This window comes from Hoplias malabaricus, chromosome 17, assembly GCF_029633855.1.
Source record: "Hoplias malabaricus isolate fHopMal1 chromosome 17, fHopMal1.hap1, whole genome shotgun sequence".
In the NCBI taxonomy this organism is placed as follows: domain Eukaryota; kingdom Metazoa; phylum Chordata; class Actinopteri; order Characiformes; family Erythrinidae; genus Hoplias; species Hoplias malabaricus.
Window position 1 is genome coordinate 6,819,859 of NC_089816.1, and position 24,228 is coordinate 6,844,086.

Sequence of the window (24,228 nt, forward strand, 5' to 3'; positions counted from 1 at the left end):
ATGGGCCACACTGGCTGAAGATTTATTTTTGGGGTTTGACACTAAGCGCCTCTTTTAATGGGACCGAACAGTACCTAATATATACACGTATATACATATATATGGGAATTTGTTAAAGCAGAGCTGTCGTAATTAAGGAAAACTGAAGATTACCTTAGAAAAATTAGCTGTGTATTTTTAACATTTTACATGAAAATCTGTATATTTTAAGGTAAAACAGACATTTGATGTTCAGAGTTTGAATCTGTAACTGCTTTCAGAACAAGGTACAACACAGGGCAACCAATCAGGTCTGTGATCATTTACATGTATTACTTTTTCAATCTTATGGAGAATGAGAGGTTGGCATGTGGTAATTTGTTAATGGTTTTATTATTTATATGCCACCCACTTAAGAATCACCTCGATTACAAAGGTCTAAAATGTTTGTATATGTCTCCATCTAACATTTCCACCAGCCAAGTCCAAGCCAGGAATGGTCAGTGGGTCATACTGCCTGCCATTTGTGAAGCTAACCTCTCAGGTAAAACATACCACGCTGTTTGCGAGATGGAATTGTCAGGCCTTTACGCTCGTGCCTGTGTGACACTATGTGTTAGGCATGTGTCCAGCAGAACGCAGACTCAGTGGTGTCCCCTATCTGGACTGCTCTGCTCTGCTTACACACTAGCATCTGACCCCTGCGTCAGGAGCTCCATATGGTTGCAGGGTTAGGTAATGTAATAACGTAATGAAACGACTTCCCCTCATAGAGCATCCTAGAAATATTCAGCTCACACCAAAATAAAAGGGATATTTTAGGAATAGGGTCATAAGAGCTGTTAATCTGTCAAAGGAAAAGTGATCAATCTAGGTCAAACTGAAATGGAGAAAAAGCTGATGAAGTTAATGGACTTGAAAACAAGGGTGAGCGTGTTGCGTTATTTCAGAAGCATTGCGGCATTTATTAATCTGTAGGAAACAAAAAGAGGTAATGGGTAAGTTCCGGGCCCTGTGTGTGTGTGAGTATGTGTATTTTGAAACTGAGCTACATGTTTCAGAACAGAAATGCTGTGCTTGTATCGCCTTTCACACGGGAGCTGGCTCCCCAGGGGGTTGAACAGTCACATGGGCCAAATACTTGCTGTCCCACATTCAACAGTTGTGGGACTGAGACACTAATGGAGCTCTTTCAGATCAATAGCATATTAGTCTTATTATCTATATGGTAAACTATATGTTTCATGAAAACTGTTTATTTAGCTTATTTACAACTGGATACTTACTAAATAGCTTATTTCTATCATTACTGCAGGACTTTGTGACTTCAAGTCAGCACTGGAAGAAGAGCTCTTCAACATGAATACAGGTATGTGGAAGCCAATCTTCTTTCCTGTAATTTAGTTTTCATTGTTACAGGGGCAAATTCATTCCATATCCCAGGCATGTTCACCCTTAGCCTTATTTTCCAAATCATTGTTAAATAATGGTTGCTACGGTGTGATAAATCAGATTCAGTATCTTTCAGTTAGGCTATTTTATGAACGTCCTCATTGCCCCATGACCTGTGCACCACACTTTGAGCTATCTCACATTTTCACTGGGCTGCTTTTCTAATTGACAGCATGCGATTGTGTATTCATCTCTGTGTTTGTGGGAAGTGTCGTGCAATGGGAGTTCCTGCCACTGGGCTAGCTTTAAAAAAAAGCTATTTTAATGGCTGACACTGCCAAAGCATCTCAGCACCCAGCCCTTCCTGAGAGACAGAGTAAGGCCAAGGATTAAGCAGGGAGCCAATCATACGCTGTTTCACACTGTCAACACCACACCTGGCCTATCTGCAGAACACGGTCATATTCAATCTACTGCAGCATGAGGCGTTATATACTGTTAGAAGGGCAAAACCTTTGTATCCGTGCTGTCAAAATCACTTCAGCTAAACACATTACATGTTTAAACAGGGGCAGTGTTAGTTTCATATAGTGGAAGAGCCTTTGGATGTAGTAAAGACTCCTCAATCACCCCATCCTCAAAAATATTTCTATTATTCAGGGCTGCATATGAGGTCTAAACATGCTGTACATTGACGCCACCCTATCTAATTGGGCTGGATAAAACTAGATGAGGGATATCATGTCCTAAATGGTCTATCTGTGTGCATAAACTGTGTCTAGTGTATTAAATGCCATTTTGGCATATTAAAAATAAAAGGCTTAAAGAAACACTCGAGCCAAAACCAAAGCACTGACACAACTGTTGTTAAAGGTTTATTCAGAGACTAGGAAAAACTAATGATGGACAAAATACACTTCCTCCTGGATGGGCTTATGAAATATTATTAAATAGTTGGTGACTATAGAAGGAATGCAGAAATCGAATGTTACAGATATGAAGCAGACATATGACAATCAACAAGTACAACAAGCGAAAAGAGGACAACAGGCTACAAACTGCAGTTATACACCTTGCTTCGTGTTTGCTTCTTTCCTCGGGCTAAAAGAGCTGAATTTTTTCTGGTATCCAGACACCAGATCTGGTGTCTCTGGTATGTTTAGTTGGCACCATATTGTGTAATGTAGGATGGATATTGTATTGCATTTACAATATATAAAATATGTTTTTTAAGGAGTGCTTCGAAAAGCAGCAGTTAATTCCATTCTGAACATTCAAGCAAGAGATATATGTTTTCATTCAGCGATAATTAATTTGTTGTAACCTATATGTGGTAAGGTGCTTTGCATGGAAAATGATGTTGAAACAATGCTTTGTGCATGATTGGGACAGATATTAATTACCATGCTTGCCCCAATGCAGGTTGTTTTTTTCCCCTTAATTAATGCATGTGCTTTGCCATCATGTATGAAGCTTGTGTGTGTGTTTGGTGGCACGCTTCTCACAGATAGCGGAGGACGAGCTCGTAAGAGCAGCACGCTCTCACTCACTCTAACCCCAATGAAGAAAGTACAGAGTTCCCCAAACCTCTGTGGGCTTCCAGGTATTCTTCCTTGCCGACATAGACTCTCATACTTACTACTCTGCTTCTCTACTAGACACTTTACTACCGTTGGATGAGTTTTAATAAAAAAGCATCTGTTTATGATCATTTTATGACTCTCTCTCTCTCTATCTCTGCTTTCTCTCTATCTCATTTCTTTCTCCTTTGCTCTCCTTCTTTTTCTTAAACGCCTCTCTCATGGTAGCATGTTTGGGTTTCAGAAGCTTCAAGTGCTCTTTTCCATTGCTTTAAAGGGAACAGACTTTTCACTGCAGTTGGATTGTTGCCATAGTTGTGCAGCTCCATAGCAACAGTTGTGCCCTCTCCTTTTCCCTCTCCTCTCTTCTCAGCCTTGTTTCCTCTGGGGGTGACCCTTTTTGTTTGAGTGGCTTTATAGACTATGACCTCACACACATACTCTCCATTGTTTAATGATTCCGTTGTTGGGTGAGCGAGCTCCTGCAGGACAGAGAGAGAGAGAGAGAGAGAGAGAGAGAGAGAGAGAGAGAGAGAGAGAGAGAGAGAGAGAGAGAGAGAGAGCAAACACATTTGTTTCAGGTGCCTGTCTGACCATTGCTCATTTGGCCATGCTTTAAACACACAGCATGTTTATTAAGTTAAGCTGTCCATGTTCGCTAACCCAAGGGTAAAAAAGGTGCATGCAACTTTTAAACTTCTAGAGTTGATAATTACATAATTAACACAGTCAATTGAACACACCACATATAAGCTTTCACCTGTAGAAATCGTGTTCAATAATTTTTATGCTATAATAACACATATGTCCAGGGCATGCACAATTTGTTCATTACGGAGATTATGTAATGCTCCACCAAAGGTAAAGGGATGGTTTGCGTATTTTCTAAGTGGGTTAACACTGGGTTCCATGTTTTATCACATTTTGATCCTCTGAGTGTATACTTAATCTTTTCTAATTTAAGAAATAGTAGGAGGACACTAAGCCATTGTATATATTCAGAAAGGTATATTGATTTCCAATCTAGCAAAATTCTTCTCTGTGCTAGAAGTGTAGCAAAGGCCCAGGCATCTCTCTTTTTATTATTCACTGATGCACCACTTTCCAGAACCCCAGAAATAGTCGTTTTCAAGCTAGGCTGCACATCAACATCAAATGCTTCAGATAAACATTTAAATATGGCTGTCCAGAACTCCGGCGGCATGGTGGCACGGCAGGTAGGGAGGTAGGCAGGTAGCTCCAGGGACCTGGAGGTTGTGGGTTTGAGTCCCGCTCCGGGTGACTGTCTGTGAGGAGTGTGGTGTGTTCTCCCTGTGTCTGAGTGGGTTTCCTCCGGGTGACTGTCTGTGAGGAGTGTGGTGTGTTCTCCCTGTGTCTGCGTGGGTTTCCTCTGGGTGCTCCCGTTTCCTCCCACAGTCCAGAAACACACATTGGTAGGTGGATTGGCGACTCAGAAGTGTCCGTAGGTGTGAGTGTGAGAGTGAATGTGTGTGTGTCTGTGTTGCCCTGTGAAGGACTGGCGCCCCCTCCAGAGTGTATTCCTGCCTTGCGCCCAATGATTCCAGGTAGGCTCTGGACCCACCGCGACCCTGAACTGGATAAGCGCTTACAGATAATGGATGGATGTCCAGAACTCTGACAATCTGGGACACTCCCTGAACATATTTGTCAGATTAGCCTTAGCAGCATGACAACAGTCACATGTATCACAAACGTTAGGGTAAATTTGAGCCAATTTAGCTTTACTATAATATACATGTCTGAGGACTTTAAACTGAATTTAACTGAGCCAGGTACAGGATGATGTTCCATTGATTCTGCTAATAATGCATTATTCCAGGTTTTATTAGATATCTCCATTCCAAGCTCCTCCTCCCACTCAGAATGTATTTTATTCAGGTTTGTAATTTTTGAGAGAGAGAATGGCATCATATATGTGTGAGATCAAACCCCTGAGTTGTGAAAAGAGTTCTAAAATGGTATCTAGTCCTGATCTTGGAGGCAAAGTTGAACATTCCGTCTGAATGAAATGCCATAGTTGGAAATAGCGAAATAGACTAGTATTGTTGTAACATCCATAATGATGACTGTTGTATGTAACATTTTAACTAGGTTTTTGGTGCAGGAAACAGGGTCTGTAACTAAACAATAAGAGATCATCAGCGTTAAGGCTAACTTTATGCTCCATGCCCCTTCTGCAAACTCCAGAGATGTATAGAGAGGCTTTGAGCATAATAATATCTAAAGAGTATAGAAGAGGGCTTAGGGGGCGTCCTTGTCTAGTACCCCTCCTGAAAGGGAAAACATGTGAGTGTAATTTTTTTGTGATTACTGATGCCGTTGGTGTTGTGTAGAGTAGTTGAATTCATGAGAATATTTTTGGACCAAAATTAAATCTTTCCAGCACAGCGAATAGATTATTTTACACCATTCTGTCAAAGGCCTTTTCTGCATCTAAAGACCATCCTAAATGCTATAATCTTAGTGAAAATGTTGACATCTGTATTTAAAAGTGATATTGGTCTATAAGAGCTACACTCCAGTGGGTCTTTATCTGGTTTCAGAAAAAGAGTGATAGATGCTTCAGTGAGAGTTTGAGGTAAGGTCCCTTGAATCTGAGATTCATTCATTCATTATCTGTAAGCGCTTATCCAATTCAGGGTCGCGGTGGGTCCAGAGCCTACCTGGAATCATTGGGCGCAAGGCGGGAATACACCCTGGAGGGGGCGCCAGTCCTTCACAGGGCAACACAGACACACACACACACACATTCACTCACACACTCACACCTATGGACACTTTTGAGTCACCAATCCACCTGCAACGTGTGTTTTTGGACTGTGGGAGGAAACCCACGCAGACACGGGGAGAACACACCAACTCCTCACAGACAGTCACCCCGAGGAAACCCACACAGACACGGGGAGAACACACCAACTCCTCACAGACAGTCATCCGGAGGAAACCCACGCGGACACAGGGAGAACACACCACACTCCTCACAGACAGTCACCTGGAGCGGGAATCTAATTGAATTTGAGAGTACTCAAACATTTCTAAAAGAAGTGGGGCTAATTTAGCTGAGGATTATAAAAAATATTCAACTGGATAGCCATCTTGGCCAGATGCTTTACCACTTTGCATTGCTGTTATGGATGCCATAATCTCTTCGAGTTCTAAAAGTGTGTTTACGTGTCTGTTGCGTCCGAATTAATGTTAGGGATATTTAGGTTATTTTAAAAAGTGAGCATGGTTAAGTTATCCTCAGGGAATTCAGAAGAATATAAATGTGAGTAATACTTATGAAAAGTGGAATTAATTTCACACTGACCGATAGTAAGTTCACCTGACGTTTTTCAGATCTGTGGGATGAACCTTGAAGCAGATTTGCATTTTAGCTGTTGAGCTAGCAGTCGACCAGTGTTTTCACCAATGCTCATATATATAACCACATGAACGAAATAAATATCGTTCTGTTTTATCCGTGGATATAAGATTACACTGTGTTTGAAGACTCAACCTTGGTAAAATTTGAATCTTAATTAAAGTATGACTGAAAAACAAACAATGAACTTGATTGAAGGAGTGTGTGCACAAAGATAAGAATAGGGATGACATTTTTGTCCTTTCCACAGCTGAGTGATGCCATACATTGCAGTAAAAACAGATAACAGTTGTGGAAATCTTTGTTTATTTGTGCTCCTCCGTCATGTTCTCCTCCTGTGAATATTGGAGCCGTGGGTTGGAACACAGCCAGGGTGATATCTGATATACTACACAGTGCAAACTAAACTTGAATGGACCCCTGATGAGTGTCATAGACCATAAGCCATCTGCCCCAACACTGTGAAGCTTTCACTCTCTGAAGATTTCACACTGGAATAAAACCACATACAGTTTTCTCAACTACTTAACATTTCTCTCTATTTCTCTCTCTCTCTCTCTCTCTCTCTCTCTCTCTCTCTCTCTCTCTCTCTCTCTCTCTCTCTTCTCTCTCTCTTTCTCTGTCTCTCTCTCTCTTTCTCTCTCTCTCTCTCTCTCTCTCTCTTTATTTCTGTTTAGGCACCAAATCTCCTTCAACAGATTCAGGTAAATTGGACTTTTTAAAGAATTTGCATAAACCAAAGTAGTCGTTATTTCTAATAACAGTATTTGTGCAGTTATACTGTACTGAGCAAGTCGATAGCAAGTTTTATTTATTTAATTTTCAGTCAAAAAAGATATTAAATAAAAATGTTTCTTTTTTTTATACACAAAATTAGCCTCACTAACTAACTAATAGGTTCTTTTGTGTCTTAATTTCTGCCTCAGAAACTGAAACCAAAAATCTCCAGAGACCTTTTTCCACATCTTTGAATTTTAGTCTTAGAAGTTGATTGTGTTTTCTGTATTTCATGTACCAAGTGATCCCATGCACATATTTAATGATGCGATCTGTCTGGGTTTTGGGACAGAGAGCTAAGTGTTATGTTAATATCAGCAGATTCTATTCAATTTAACATTCTTAACACACTGCATCTTTTCAGACCCATAGCATTGAATTGTCTTCTCACTGTGGAAGGATGGTCAGAATCATTCATTTATTCATTCATTCATTGTCTGTAAGCGCTTATCCAGTTCAGGGTCGCGGTGGGTCCAGAGCCTACCTGGAATCATTTGGCGCAAGGCGGGAATACACCCTGGAGGGGGCGCCAGTCCTTCACAAGGCAACACACACACTCACACGTTCACACTTACGGACACTTTTGAGTCGCCAATCCACCTACCAACGTGTGTTTTTGGACTGTGGGAGGGACACAGGGAGAACACACCACACTCCTCACAGACAGTCACCCGGAGGAAACCCACACAGACACAGGGAGAACACACCACACTCTTCACAGACAGTCACCTGGAGGAAACCCCTGCAGACACAGAGAGAACACACCACACTCCTCACAGACAGTCACCCGGAGCGGAAATCGAACTCACAACCTCCAGGTCCCTGGAGCTGTGTGACTACACACTACCTGCTGTGCCCATGGTCAGAATCATCTGTTGATATTTTCTGACTCGAGAATAAAGTATTGTTTTCTGATATACCGTTTGGTGACAGTTCCTCCGCTGGTAGGTGGATTGTCCATGCTAAAGTGTCCATAGGTGTGAGTGTGTGTGGTGCCCTGTGATGGAGTGGCACTCTGTCCAGGGTGTGTCCATGTCTTGCGAACAGTGATTATGGGTAGGCTCTACATTGACCCTCCAATATATGTGACATAATTATAATTATATTTAGTATAACTACAGTATACTCATCATTACCAGTAATACAATTCACATTATATGAAACACTCATGAATAACCTCTTGTTTATTCTGGATAATATTTTGGATTTTATTGTACTGTGCTGAAACTGCTGTATTGTGTGTGTTTGTGTGGAATGTAGATCTGTGGCGGCCCTACAGTGCTGGGGATGCTCTGAGAAATGGGGAGGCGGCCACTTCCTCTCTGGCAGCCAAAGGATTCAGGAGTGTTAGGCCCAACCTGCAAGATAAGAAATCTCCCACAACAGTAAGCTCAGCTCAGTTTTCCTGCACTCACTCTGTCTGGCTCTACATCTCAGCCTCAGGATGTTTTTCCTTCTACAGGAAGAGGTCATGGAAATGCAGGAGACAGGCGTCACTGAATTTAGCCTGCTGCTGTGGTCAGTGGTAGCAAACAGAAACTAATCTGTTTTTCACAAGGAGGTTAAATTTATAATGCTATTAATGACTGTTTTGCCTTGTGGCCCTTCTCAGCCTGGTGGAACAGTTGGCACAGGTGCATGATAACTGAGAGTATTATAAATGGCCTATAATTAAGCTGTAATGTACTATATGTAAAATATATATAGCTGTTTGATGTTAAGCTTTAATGTAGATCATAATATAGATCATACTTTCAAATGTCATATCATTTATGATTCTAAATGATTCTATTCCTGAGGTCCACCTGTAACATTAATGTGGTACCAAAAACAAACAAACAAACAAAAAAGCCAATTTCTGACCAATTATTTTTCTGTAAATTTAACACTTCTTATGACTTCAGTGTCAGTGATCAGCGCTAAACTTCAGTAAGCAGATATAAGTACATGACCTGGGGAGGGAATCATCCATTTTGTTTCTTTAACCAAGCATAATACATCTGTCATTTGACAGAGCAAGGGATATTGTTTTTTTTTTCATATGGGCCCTTTAAATAAATCTATCGAATGGAGCCATAAAAATATTTGGTGTGATACTATAGAAGGACATTTGGTTCCTCAAATAATTTTTGAATACATGATTCTTCAAAGAGTGATTATAAAAAGAGAAGTATGGATTTGAAGAACAATATAATATTTCGTTATGAATTGGACGAACAGCACATATTTGGCTCCTAATGCATGTTTTGTTTTTGTTTTTTTCCCTCTGCTATCTCTTCTCTGGTGCGCTTGTATATGTTGTTATGGCTGCACAGGGCTCTGCCCCTCAGAGAGATAACACTCCAGTCCACCTTGCCAACTATAATTCAGGAGAACTGAGCCTCCCTAATTCTCTTACACAATTCTATTTTACCCCGCTGCTTATCGCACATAGCCCATTTTCCAAGGAAGGCACCTGTGCTCAGAGGTCAGAGCATTTCTCAAGGCAGTCCAGCCCCAACACATCTTCTGATTCCAGTACCACCGACTACAAACAGGCTTTCAGTCCCAGCAGTTTCCCCAGTGTGTCTGCCTCTGAGATGCTTTTATCAGAAGAGCCCAGCATCCGATCATGCCCCTTAGAGCCCAAACAACATTTCCCAATTAAGCAGCCAAGGATACACACAGCTTCCCTGTCAATACGCATTAGTCCACGGCCTCAGATGGAAGCCAGATACACACAGGCTGTGTCCCTCCGTCCCCCAACTCCACCTAAAAGGATGGACCTCCGGGATTCCAGCACATTCTTTCGCCCTTCACTGCCCCCTGCAGCCCAACAAGTGGTACACATGTTTATATTCCTAGTCATCACCCCATTATCATTATAACCCCCTTACCTTTATAGTGCACTATGCCAAACTACTAATCTCAAGTTGCTATGTCGATCATACAGTCAGGTCTCAAGGTCAAAGTGTTCCTGTTTCATTACAAGAGTTTGTCACTGAACATAATGTGGCTTCGCTGAAATACTGCAGGCTTGTGCACAAACCTGTGAAGCTCTTTTAATAAATGACCTTTCAGCTCTTATAAATGCTTTATCATTATGCTGAGTTCTTCATCATATCACCAGTATGTTTATTAGGGGTCTAACAATGCATGGATGATCATTCATTCATTGTCTGTAACCGCTTATGCAACTCAGGGTCGCGGAATCACTGAGCGCAGGGAGGGAACACACCCCAGGGGTCTGGATTATCATTATTTTTTATATTTTTCTTTGTATTTAGCTTTTGAATGTTGCCACCATTAAGGCATAAATGATGTCCTATGACGTATCTTCCTTCGGATGTCATATAAAGTCAATTTTATATTTAAATAAGTGTAGCATATAAAAATCACTCATAAAATGAATAGACACAAAGAAACCTTTTTTACATTTTTCTTAATATTTTGATTTTGGGTTTTATTTTTGTATATTTTGCTTTAATGTGGAAACAGACGTGCATCAGCCCATAGAATATATTTCTTATTAAAGCTGGAGTAGGTGACTTTGTAGAAAATTTTAGCATTTGTAAATATCCAGCCAAAAATGTCCCATCCCCTCTCAGCCCTTCCTCTAAAACAGCTCTTCTACACTCTCAGAAAAAAAGGTACGTTAGAAGTACATTATTGGTCACTAAAGTTACAAACAGTGTAAATGTATCTTTAAAGGTACAACAGTGTTTAAAAGTCTAGTTGTGTGCATGGTGGCTTAGTGGTTAGCACGTTTGCCTCCCAGCGCTGGGATCTTGGGTTCAAGTCCCATCTGGGTGGAGTTTCCATGTTCTCCCCGTGTCTGCGTGGGTTTCCTCCGGGGTCTCCGGTTTTCTCCCACAGTCCAAAAACATGGAGGGAAGGTGAATTGGCTTCTGTCTAATAACTGTCCTGGTGTGTGAATGTGTGTGCGCCCAGATATGGAATGGCACTCTGTCCTGGGTGAAATCCTAGTGCCCGATGCAGTCCTCCAGGTGGGCGGTCGTTCCTGGTTGAGAGTACGCTGTACGCGTTTGGCTGCTGCTTCTCACCAGTGTGTGGATTGAGTGTTCTGAGCAGTGTGGATTGTAAAGCGTCCTTGGGTATCTAGAAAGGCGCTATATAAGTGTAACGACAGACAGACAGGAGCGAGTTGCCCAGTGCATACTTTTCAAACCCTTGTCTCATTCACATGTAAGAAACACCTAACATTATTCTCCATACACAAAACAAATCAGTTACCTGTCTAAGAGGAAAAGTGCAAGCTTTGCGGCTTTCTGAACTCGGGTTCCTCCACTGTTTGATAGCTGCACAGATATTTACTTTGGTTTGTTCTCTGACTTTATGGCGCATATTTTGATGGAAACCTTTTACTTCTGTCTTTCTTCTCTTTGTTTGTTCAGCAGTGCAAGCACTGGTACATTTCTCTGCCTTTTGTCTGTGTGCAAATGAATACATACAGTTTGGGTCCTGGATCAGGGTCATGTAGGTAGTCTGACAGACGGATAAGCCGTCCAATCATATGGTGGATTGATTGGACGGAGTTCCTACAGTCCTGTGGCCTATACAGAAAAGAACTCTTTTTATATAGGTCATCAGAGAGTTTAATTTACTGATTGCTTTGGGATGTAAAGAATATCAAACAACGTATTCCAGCTTTAATTCAATATAAGGACAAATAAGAAATATGTCTCTATATCTGTAAGAAATATCATAGACATGAGGGTTTTTTTGTTTGTTTGTTTGTTTTTTGGCTTTTCGGAAATAACTGAAATGCAATACATCAATGTTTTGTTACACACGTGGCATCTAAATGAACATTTCACCCTCTTCTGAAGATCACAATTTCTGTAATACACAGCCATTTCCATCATACTACTACTACTGCTACTACTACTACAGTTTTCTTTCATTATTCCAGTCACTGAATCTCAACTACCACTCTTTTCTCTGTCATCCAGCGTGAGGCTCCACAGGCCTATCCAGGACCATCACACTCCCCCATTTACAGGCCCCGTCTTTCCCTTGACTACACCTGCTCTAGGGCCTCTGAGCTCCAGCCCCAGGCTATTTCCCCTGGGTCTTCTTCCCCAAACATGGAGCTGGGTCCAAGTCGCTGCTCCTCCCGGACTCAGAGTGAGGCTTCCACAGCAATACTGGAAGAGCTGAGGGCATGTGGACTAGACCCAGATGGAGGGTCTGTCACCCCCTCACCCACCCTCAGCCAGCTGAGCACTGTTACTGGTGACACAGAGCTAAATGCTCCGGAAGCTAGCACCACTAATGTAACTATCCACCAATCGCTGGACACCTTCAAGTCTGTCCTACTTCTATATTTCTGTCTTTTTTACTTTTTTATGTTTGTGTATGAAGATTTTTCTTGTGTTTTTCCACTGAATCTCTTAACTTTCTCTTGATTCTGGATTTCCTGTGTCTAGAGCAATGCTCTCTTTACCTGTTTTCTTTCTATCTGTTAGCCAAGATGTTTTTCTGTCAAACTGTCCTGAACCTTCTACATTTACTCATCCTGTGTCATTTTGTCTTTTTATTCATTCCCCCACACATTCCCTCTGCCCTTTTCTCTCCATTTCTCATTCTGTTTGATTGCTTGTGCCCTCCCTCCATCCACCACTCTTTCTCTCTCCCTGTTCAACCATTCATTCCTTCTTTTATACCACATTCAAGAGCTTAATCCGCAGAAACCAGCCACCCTGTGATTCACATTGACTGGTTTTATCGCCTCTGCCCTCTGGAATGTTTGTGTTTGGAACAATACTAATGATGCCTTTTCTCCAGACCTGCCTTTGCTTTCAATTGGACAAACCCGGGGTCCCTACTAACTCACTAACTGGCTTTGGCTTCCAGCTTCCCTTGATCTCATAGTTCACTGCAGAGTTGGGATTCTCTTGGCGAGACATTTTCTTTGTAAAGGAGATATTGAATCTGAGTAAAGAATGAGATGCCTAATGATGTCTAATAATGCCTGTCTATGTCGGACAAATCACCATTAATGCATGTCACTTATTACATTTCTACAGATATGTTCTAACTCTAGGCATCATTTTCCTTTGTGTATAATTGTTTCCTTGTTTAACGGCGCTACTACCATGTTAGTAAAATCTATCCACTGAGGTTTTGATCTTTTCACAGTGTTTTCAATGTTAGACATAGACAAAAAAACTTTTTAATCCTCTTTCTCTTTGCTACATGTTTTTTACATGTTATATTGATAGGTATAATTTTCTTCTTTTTTAATGTGGCAGTTTTTTTATATATAAAGCTGATGCTTAAAATAATCCCCTATATTTCTACAATGTTGCTACCTAGGGGCAGATAACTGTGAATGGGAACATAGGTGTGGCTTCCAGCCTAATGAGTCACCATCAAAGACCTTTCTCTCCTTCCACATACCCTCCACTTCCATCTCTCAGCCCAAGTCTCTTAGCCATGCAGCAGAGCCGGAGCACTGGTGAGTACAAGCTCTGATTCCCAAGCTCTCAATGTCCCAAACTAACTGCATCTTAGTTTAAAATCTGCTTGTCTGAGGATTCCAGGCAGGGCAGCTGGCTTAGAGGCCTAGCATGTTATCACCAGAACACCACAGTTTTAAACCCTGACATGTTACAGTCTTCTGTGATGGAGAGTTCAGATGAGCACAATTGGACCTGCTGCTCTTTGGAACAGCTGACTTTCCTCTGTCATTTTACGCAGCCCTAACCGACTGTGGCTGCCTGTCTGGACAGAACTGGACAGTCAGCGCTATACTGCAGATGCATTTAGGTGCTGTGTAATTTATCGTGAGCAGCAGTTTCAAAGATATGCAGTGGCCAGCTTTATCTCAGAGGGTGTATGTGGTTTTGCTCACAACTCAGATTTGGTACCAAACAGTAGGGGAGATTCATACAGCAAAGACAGAAGTAAAAAAATATAAAGAAATACAAATTTCTGTACCTTCCCTCTGGCCAGATCTGCTTATTAAAACACAATAACATATTAGTAGTGATAATATTTCTTTTTCTTAAGCTGGTAAAATAAATTCCCTCTGAACTAATGGAATGCTTTTTCAAGATGTATCCCTTTTGCAGCAGAAATCTCACTGATATTCCCTGGACCAATGAGTGACTATGCAGGAAAACGTCCTCGACACAGCAGCTGTGAATGTTGCTTTTTATGCTCCATTATAAGTGCCTGATGCGATATTCTGAGCTCTAATGCAGTGCTAACAAGTGTGAACAAGTGGACAATGTTTAGTTCAGTGACAGAGCGGTACAAGGCACATGTGACACTACCACATTCAGGTCTGTTGCTCTGCTCTGCGTCTGCCTCCAGTGAGCTCTCTCTAATCCCAAGCAGCAAGTGACGGAGATTAAGAGCGTGTCTGAGGGATGGAGTGTTTGGGGGATGGGAGGGGCCTGAGCACTGGGATTAGTGCGTCTTTGCGCGTGGTAGAAGCTGTCTATTGTTTCAGAATAAGAGCTTTTTCTATTGTCTAAATGTTTTGGGCTGATTCCTTTCTTGTGAAGGATTTGGAGTCGATTTTCAGTGCCTGTTGATCAGGGGAAGCAGCACGTTTTCTGCATTCCTTGAGTCTTTCCGATACTGCAAGATCCTACAGCTGTGTTTTTCATGGAGATATGGAGGTGTCATCTGAACGGCATCGTTGCAGCTCCAAGTCTCCGACATGATCCTGTCCCCGTTTGTCTTTCCAGCTGCTGAGTCCAGTGATCCTATCTATGTCAACGTGGGTTCAGTGGCTCCTGCCCGTGCTCCAGAAGACGAAAAGAGAGGGACACAGGGAAGAGCCCCACACTATACTGGCATTGGCCCTGTGGATGAATCCGGCATTCCCATAGCCATCAGGACGGTGGGTGAACATTTTATGTTTATGTACTTTGTGGTATATGTGAATACTAGTAAATGCTTTAAATGGCAAATAGTAATTCACTAATTTACATTCAGAACAAAAACATTAACATTAATGATGTTTAAAGGCTTGGATAATAGCTTGTTCCTGGTGTAGTTTTATTGAGAGATAAGTCTATTACTGTAAAGTGCGTGCCTGTGGTAATTCTAGAATTAATAGGTAATCAATCTCTTACCATGTGGGACTGGCTGTTTGGATGCAGCCATAAATTGCATTTTCTCACGTTGAGTTTTATTTAGCCTTGGGGAAGCAGGGGGCTGCTGAGGTCAGCATCATTGATGGGCGCCCAGACAGCAGTGTTATATCTCTCAGCTCAACAGAGCACCACAGATTATATCAGCACTTTCATCATACTCACTTTCTCAGGAATGGTTTGAACACAGAACAGATGCAGAGCCTACCGTCAGTTTGTTTTTTAATCGGTGCTGATCTCTGTTGTTTGTTGTTTATCGTAGACTGTGGATAGGCCAAAAGACTGGTACAAGACAATGTTCAAGCAGATTCATGTGGTGCACAAACCAGGTAAGATATATCTTATAATATATCTATTGCATGCATGTGGAAATGATGAAACCAATGCATAAAATGTATCTGTTGTGATCTATCAACATCCTTAACTTGTGACAGTTTCCTTTAAGAACAACCTCTTGATGTTAATGTGCAGTCCTCCTTGAGGTCATGAATTTGTTCATCTATAACCCTTATGACCCATGTTCATCATTAGCATATGTCCATTATAATGTCTTTGATGTGATGTGTTCGTTGTATCATCTTTTTAAGGTCATTTGGATGTTCTTCATTAGCTCATGTTAAGACGTAAAAGCCAGAACACTGTTTTTCCACCCATTACAGCTTTAGATTATTCCGAATATGTGAAAAATATCTGCTCTTGCCATGCGCTGTTGGAATGCGCTCTCTAAAGACACATTGGCCATATGCAGAGAACAGAACTGACAATTGAAAAGCTTTGAAATGAAAAAAAAAAAAAGGAATGACAATAAAAGAGCTTTATTCAGCAGACTGTGGATTAGAGCTGCATCGTTGCTGGAACCTGACTGTGCAACTCCAGCAGTATCTGTCAGAGTGCTACCCTGGGGATTGCAGGGGTCAAGGGGCGCAGGGGCAGTGGACGGGGCCTGCACCTGATCACCGTTTTAACCCATTATGCCCTTTTGCTTTTCTGTCAAGCCTCTTTCTGATGGCAAATTCAGCAGTTTGGTTTCAGTGCATGGGTTATATATAATGGCTCATTAGATTTTGTGTAAACTTCGTGTCCGATCTGTTTCCACAGAGGTTGAATATTCTAGTTCCCGTAATGCCAGTTACCCTGTTACAAATACTGGTATGTATCTTGATCTTATTTCAATAAACTGTCATTGCTTCAGTGTAGGGATTCCAATGCTGATTACAGAAAAAATGCACATGTTTATATGCCCATTAACACAAAGAGGGATGTGTTCCCTGATTCAGACTAAACCTAATCATTGATTAAAATGAAATTTTAATGGGGAACCACAAATCAAACTGTGGTTTGAGTTCATAAACTTTGTCCAGAGATCCATATGGAAGCAAAGGAATATCATTAGGCTTAGATTTACAGCCAATAAAACACCTTTCACTTTGGTTTGTTTTCCAACTTTTAGAAAAGAGTGGCCCATCTAATAATGTCGAAGCACACCCTGCACCTAAGAGCAGTACATACCGACCCATCTCAAAAAGCATCTCTGACAACGGCACATGTGGCATCAGAGCATCCACCTCCTCTCCCCTTCCCACCTCCTCATCAGTTCAGCCCAGTTCACTTGACCGTGATGTCCGCCAGGGGGGCATTAGCACAACCAACAAGTAAGGTCCACTACTCTTACTGCACAAAAACATGAGGTTGAGAGATCAATGTTTGATAGAATGCTGTCTACTCTTGAGCATGAAGGAGGGACAATTTAGTGTTCATCACTAGCCAAAGACATTTCCAAAAAAAAAAACATTGTTTACCATTTATTAATATGTATAACTGTGATTGATCCTCTCATGCCCTTAGGAATGAATGGGGACCTCCAGATAGAAAAGTGGATACTCGAAAATACAGAGCAGAGCCCAGGAGCATCTTTGACTATGAGCCTGGCAAATCCTCCATTTTAGAGCAGGAGAGAGCGGTAAGTGCACACTTGGTTGTGGGTGTTGTATAAAATTATTGTTAGACGTATTATAAGAGTTAACATTCTTGTACACTCTGATTTAGATTTAGTATATGTTCACACCAAATGCCTATACTGAGGACTGGATCTTAATTTTGTGGAAAATAGAGGCGTTCCAATTGTTTACAAATTACATCATTGTTTTTTTATCACAATGGACTGAGAAGTCAGTCAACGCACTATGACCTTGGGCAGAATCCCATGCATCATTAGTTAAAATCAATCATCCTGTCCAAATGTCACTACTGCCTGAAGCCCTGAGTTATATTAATGTTACACCATGTGTTGATTGTCTCGATAATCGTTTATATCTATATTTTCATTAGCATTATATATCAAGGGCATTTATTAATGATGCTCCTAATTACTGATTAGGTGTCATTTATGTAATAGTTTAAAGCCTGTACATGTTAATTGCTATGTTTCCGAGGGCAAGGTTGTCATGCACACAAGGAGGAGGACATATTGTTGTTAGTAATTATGTTGTTGTCTTGCTATGGGAAATATAATGGTGTGCTCCTGCACTCTGCTGGATGAGAAAGGACAGTGCAAGGGACTTGCACCAGAGCCTGATTTCAGTGGTGTTATACAGGAACTTATATAAGTACTGCATTGGACTACAGTTTTTCAGCAATGTACTCTACACTGTATGAACCCAGATTCAAAGCCGCCATTTTGACACCTGAATTTCTGTGACCATAACTACTCCCTTTCATCCCTATCTCAATGTCCCCACCTCTGCACAATCTTCAAACCAGAAGAGTAACTTAAACCCAGATGAACTAGATTTAGAGAATGAGCCTTGGTATAAGTTCTTTGCTGAGCTGGAGTTTGGACGGCCGGTAAGTGAAGCGAAATTATGAGTGCTTGGTTTGGTTCTGCTAGAATAGCACTTGTGGTTGGTGTGATGCTTGTTAGCGCAGACTCCAAGAGGAGTCACCTTACTGCTATGGAGGGGAGTGGAATGAGTGGTGGGACAGAGCAGATAAGCTAAGAATAAGCTGCACTTATACCCACTACTTTGGCATAGGAGAGGTAATTATAGCTGGGGAAGCACCAATAGAGAATGTCTTGTCCAGGAACAATAAGTGATAATAAACATCTGGTGACTGTTACAAGTAATTGATCATTTAAATTAGTGTTGTCAATTTAGCCGTATGAATTATATCATTACTGTAATCCCTGTTGGTAGTGCAGTAAGTGAAAAACAGGTTTACACTTGACCATGTAAGTGATGGCTCTTCTTTGAGGGATTGTGTGATGGTTTCCCAATGATGAACCTAATTAACTTTGCTCTGTCTATGTGGGTAGACTGGCCCTTCATCTGCTCCATCACTCATTGGCCAACACTGGTGTGTGTTAGTTGTAAATCCACAGTTCTCCTTCAAGTGTGTTGAGCTGAGCTTTAGCAGTAGTTTGAAAAGTATCAGCGGCTAGCTTCACATAACTTGAAGGAAGCTATAGGTCTTCTGTGCATGGTGTGGTTGTTTATCTACTACGCTTTCCATTGAGTATGTTAAAAAAATTGAAATCCCTGATACTAACGACTACAGCTGTGATAATGCATGTGTGAGCAGTAAAAAACACTTGGAATATTTGCTGTACTTCTAATATTAGACCAATAATAAATATATAATATAATTTTCCTTTTCAGTAAAAAATAAAATGTGCACCCGCTATTTGTAACTGTGTAATGGTTGTAGTGTAGAAAGGTAGGTGCTAGCTGTGAGCTGGTGTAAGGTGGCATGTCATCTGATTCTTCTTGTACAGTCAGGTAACTACTTCCTCCTTTTTTCCCTTTCATATCTGTGGCTCTGCCATCATCTCTTCTCCTCCTGCTGCTCTCTCTTCCTCCTCTGGGTCAAGCCTCCCAAAAAACATTTGGATTACAATCCAGAGAGCGCTCTCCGAGTACACAATGAGGTAAACATTGAGATGAAGTGAAAGGAAATGCATAGTGAACTAGAAGCACATTTCCAGATATCCCCAAAATTCCCAAATCTATTTTTTTTCTTCAGTTCCCATCAGTCATCCACCATTCATCATCACAACATGTTTTATCAAAAATAGCTAAATATGTGCCAAATAGTGTGGACATCTGCTTAACCAACATCAAGGGTATCAAGAGATTAACAGCTTTTTTGGAGATTATACAAGCTATGAATTTACAGCTGAATGTCTCTGTGCAAAAAGCCAAAACCATACTGTAGTTGAATTCAGTAATGACTAGAAGTGTCTACAGATCTTTGGATAATCCAGCACAAAAGGGCTATCATTAACAAAAACTATATGTTCCAGTGTGCATTCCCAAGTTTTACTGTGCTAAGTGTTGTTTTGTCTTTAGAGTCAATGCAGTTGTAGTAAGCCAGGTCCAATAGATCAAATAACATATCATGTTTCACTTTGGGTTCTTCTGTGAGGGTAAAATTAGGCTCCTGACACCTTTGACAGATAGCTATAGTTTTAGCTCTCCTTGTTTACATTTGTCCAGCACATGACATTCATGGTGAAGGTTGTAGTTTAGAAATAATTTAAAATAATTCAACTGCCACAATTCTGCTACAAATGGTAAACCTTTCAACCAAACAATGCATGAATGTAAAAGTTTGAGATATAAAGTTCATTTAAAGACAGAAGGGCTAGCTGTACAAATCTGTAAATGTCTGAATCAATGCAAATAATCACAAAATGATTTTAAAATGTCCTATGTTGCATGAATTAGACATTTTTTTTCAAAGTAAACTGCCCAAAAAATGGATTTCTCAATTGTTTTTCTTGCTATACGGTCATTATATGTAACTCCCCTTAGACATAAAGTGTCATGGCATTTGCTAGCGGTGCATACAGCTCCATCGTTGGTCGATCTGGTGGGCGTGTCGCAGCTGGAGTTATGTTTGAATGAGTGTTATAAAACCATACAGAGAGATGCTTAAAATTGTCACGGAGGTTTTGAAGCCCAATTAAGAGCTTGCCCATGAGGTGGCTGTCACTTAGGCCTGTATTTCTGTTTACTAGCCACTGATGGGCCACAGCGAGCAGACATTTCTGGAAACATACAGAGGCTACTTTTAAAGGGTGTTAAAAAAGAGAGAGAGAGGGAGAGAGAGAGAGAGAGAGAGAGAGAGAGAGAGAGAGAGAGATGGGCGCCTCCCACAGCTCTGGAGAGCTATTCCAGATGAGTCGTCTCCTCGGGGCTTCAGTAGAAGAAAAAATGATTATCTACTTCAGTCATGTGTACAAGGAGTTCCCTGCCTTGTTTGACATTGAAAAGCTAGTAAGTGATCCATGGCATGCAGCTACTCTGGGGGAGGCTGAACTTTTTTTTTTTTTGTCCTTAAGGAGGGCTTTCCATGTCAGGGCATCTAGAGAAGGAGAATTTCACACATGTATGGTTACATCTCCTTGGGATTACAGACCAGCATTTGGGGCAGACTCTTCTTTGAGATGCTCAGTGTGTGGAGACCTACTGCAGTGCACAATTAGAGGAATCAGTTTCCTCTTTGTTTTCTGTTTCAGACTTCCTTTTATCAGCCGTCTGCAGACAGAAGCCTCGAACGACCCTTGAGGTAAGGTGCTTTTCTTTGTTGTACAAGAGCCATTATAGTTTTTGTTTTTAAATATAAAGCACATATCTCCACATATGTTACATGGGTTAGTTTATGATAAATTATTGGCACAGCCAAAGAAAGGTCTGAAGTGTGGGACAGCTGAGAAAGTCTTGTCCTTGTGTGCAGTTGTCAGTTGGTCAGGATCCAAGACCCCCATAAATTATATACCCCCTCTCCAGTTTTCTCCATATGTGTATCCACTTACAGAATTACTGAAATTTCCTTTGACTACTATGAGGTGGTTTTTCATAGTAAGGTTATTAATCTTAAATAAAATAAAAGGAGACACTTTCTCCCTGTCAGAATTGTTGGAATTTTGCCTTATTTTAAAGTTATGTTTTACCTTATCACTATATTTATGTAAGAGAAGTGTGTTAATGTTTACTAATACATGATCCGACTGAAGACACCTGCTTCATCATACAGTGTTGTCATGATATTTGAGGGGGTTGGGAGACATGTGGAGAGCTGTGAAAGCTGTTGACAGACACTGATCCTTTGCATGTTTGTTTTTAATGTCATATTTAATAGAATGCCCATTCTCAGTGCTGCAAAGTTATATCTCCAGGATGCAAATTTTTTAAATATTATGGCACAACATTACAGATTTTTGGAGTAAATTTTGTAATACACAGTGTCACATTAATCAGCGGGTTGGTATGGAAATGTTTTGCCTTAAGAATGATCTGAATTTTTTATTTTCCAAACTATTATGTGTTATATAAATGCACCTCCACAACTCTGTTGCAAATGGTACACATTTTAGCCAAACAATGTTTGAATGTAAAAGTTACTATCTTATATATTCGAGATATACAGTTCATTTTAAATGATATGTAGATTTTAGATTATACTAAGATACTAGAAGAATACTGAGAACTGTTTGCTAAAATAAAACCCTTGATTATATGCTAGTGTTTTTAATGCAATTTTCAGGTGAGTTGTTTTAAAAAGAAAAAAAGGCTAGTAAAAACAGCTCATTTGGCCTTTTGGCTGTAAGATTTTTGGCTCTTTTGGCTGGTGCATACCTAATTTTAATTGATTCCACACCATGAATAATATATATTTACAAAGAAAACAAAAAAAAACAATCTACCAGATGTGTACTCTTGTTGACTTTTATTATGTGGCTAGTCTAAATATTGCATTTTAACTATGTTAATGTTCTCTATTCAGTTATGCCTCTTTCTCTCACCACTCTTAGTTCTGCCAGTGATAACAGAAAGAGACGGAAGTCAGAACCCGCGGCTACTCAGTCCAGGCCTCAGAGCAGTCTAAGTTCTACCCAGAGTATTGTGAAGCCAGCCGAAATTGCTGTAACTCGCCTGTCAGAACAACCCAGGAGCAGCATCACCCAGAAGAAACCTCTGTGCAGCACCCCCTCCACTTCCTCCTCCTCGTCCAGGTCAAAAGGTAGGCGTCACAGACACCAGTACTTCTTACTACATCATGGGCTCTTTGGAAATGTAATCACCAGGCAGAAGTTTAAAGTTTTCATTTTTGCTTTGCCTCGTCTGAGCTCAGCACAGTAGCAGAATCTTAAAAAGGCACTCCTTTTGCATGAATTAGTCAGATGAATTATTTATTGTTTACAGTCTCGGCTTGGATAGTGTTTCAGTTGCTTCTGATGTATTCTGAAAAGGGTTTGTTTTTGAGGATGTTTAAGCTCTTTTCTGTTTTCCAATGGGATGTCTTAAAAAAAAACTATTCAGTTTTCTTGCCCAAGGGCCAGTTACATGTTAATGTCTTCTCGTGTCTCTCTCTTATCATGCTGCTCATGATGGATATTTAAGGTGGGGATATTAGCACAATGCACCCAACACATTTAAATGGTCAGAGTCTACACCACAGTACCTCACATAATTTGGTAGCCACATTTGAAAATAATGACCAAAATGAGGACACAGTCATCGCATCTTGTACAGACAGCCTAAAGAATGGCTGGCATACAGAGCCAGGGAGCCTGGAGGTGTGGCTCAGTACAGAGGACCCCTCTCCCAAGCTCAAATCCTGGAGCTGTGATGACCTGTTGTCTGAGGGCCAAGAAAAAGGAATGGGAGAAAGGAATCGCTCTGAGAGCACTGGTTCCCTGTTGCAGAATGGAGAACCAGAAGGATCTTCTCACATCAAAGGTCAGGGCTCAGAGGATCCCAAAGAATGGAACAGACATCGCTCTACTCATGATGCACAAGGCTTCCTCAAACTCTACAAGAAGATGCACCATATCAACCGGCAAGAGCTGATCAATTCAGAGATAATCTGCTCTGTCAAAGCTAGGGTTCATAAGTACGAGAGCGAGCAGCACAAAGACCGTCGCTTGGGTACCACTGGCTGCCATGGCGAGGTCCCACGTGACATGGTACACAACAGAATCTCAGAATTTGAGAGCTTGATTCAGAAATCCAAATCCATGCCAAACCTTGGAAGCGAATGCCAGTCCAAGGGGCCCTCCCGGAGGAGTAGCAGCCCAAATCGTAGCTATTCCATTGAATCCTTGCTAGATGAAGAACCACCAGCCAGGAATCCTCCCGAGGGCCGGCCTCAATATACTAAGATTCGTGCCCAAGTGCCAATCCATATCCAAGTGACCAGTGATGACCTGCGACACTCTACTGTTCAGCAGGAATATTCAGACAGTGACCATGACGCCGTTGTGTCCGACCTTAGCGACTTCATCCAGATTGAAGGCTCATCTTTCTGCAGCGAGAGTGACTTTGACCACTGTTCCTTTGCCTCCTCCGAGAGCTTCTGTGGGTCAGGGCACCACCACCATTACCACAGACAACTAGTAAGCTCATGTAAAGGCAGGTGCCCAGCCTCCTACACACGCTTCACCACCATGATCAAACACGAGAGGGCCAAACAAAACCGGAGGCAGCAACTGCATGTGTCTGAAGAGTCTGAAGTTGGTCTCAATAAGCTAGCATTTCTGGTGAGTCCAGTTCCATTTCGGCGGAAAAAGAATTCTCCCCCAAAATACGACTGCATCCCTAATTCCAACAGCTGCATATACGATGCCTTGGACTCAGCTTTGAAGGACATCTATGAACACATTCATGCTGAGAAGCGTCGGGGAAGTTTGCCAGACAACAGCATCCTCCACAGACTACTGGCAGAGCTGCTTCCTGATGTCCCTGAGAGAAATGCTTCTCTGCGTGTCCTGGAACGGGGCAGCCCTTTGAATCACCTTCGTTCATGCCACCCCCAGCCTGATGGAATGTGCAGTCAGGACTGTTACCAACCAGAGTACTCCCAGCTGGCATACAGTGCCTGCTACCATCACATGGATGACAACAACAATCAGAGGAACCATGACTCCCAACACTGCTGTAAAGGTGGATCCTCCTCATCAGTCTATTGTGTCCCCCAGCTTCCCTGCCCTCTCCCTTTTGTGTTT

At 41.4% G+C, this 24,228-nt stretch overlaps 1 protein-coding gene across 1 annotated transcript in view; it reads left to right on the forward strand.

Moving 5' to 3' along the window:
- The window catches only part of sorbs2b (sorbin and SH3 domain containing 2b), a 49,427-nt gene that overhangs the window by 13,144 nt on the left and 12,055 nt on the right, over positions 1-24,228 (forward strand). The window contains exons 3-18 of the mRNA XM_066649239.1: positions 1,295-1,348; positions 2,879-2,974; positions 7,014-7,040; positions 8,374-8,498; positions 12,066-12,389; positions 13,432-13,573; positions 14,814-14,968; positions 15,484-15,550; positions 16,320-16,370; positions 16,672-16,873; positions 17,067-17,181; positions 17,982-18,065; positions 19,090-19,134; positions 20,716-20,789; positions 22,036-22,244; positions 22,625-24,166. Of these exons, the coding sequence (XP_066505336.1) occupies positions 1,295-1,348; positions 2,879-2,974; positions 7,014-7,040; positions 8,374-8,498; positions 12,066-12,389; positions 13,432-13,573; positions 14,814-14,968; positions 15,484-15,550; positions 16,320-16,370; positions 16,672-16,873; positions 17,067-17,181; positions 17,982-18,065; positions 19,090-19,134; positions 20,716-20,789; positions 22,036-22,244; positions 22,625-24,166 (3,312 nt within the window). The remainder of the gene's footprint in view (positions 1-1,294; positions 1,349-2,878; positions 2,975-7,013; positions 7,041-8,373; positions 8,499-12,065; positions 12,390-13,431; positions 13,574-14,813; positions 14,969-15,483; positions 15,551-16,319; positions 16,371-16,671; positions 16,874-17,066; positions 17,182-17,981; positions 18,066-19,089; positions 19,135-20,715; positions 20,790-22,035; positions 22,245-22,624; positions 24,167-24,228) is intronic.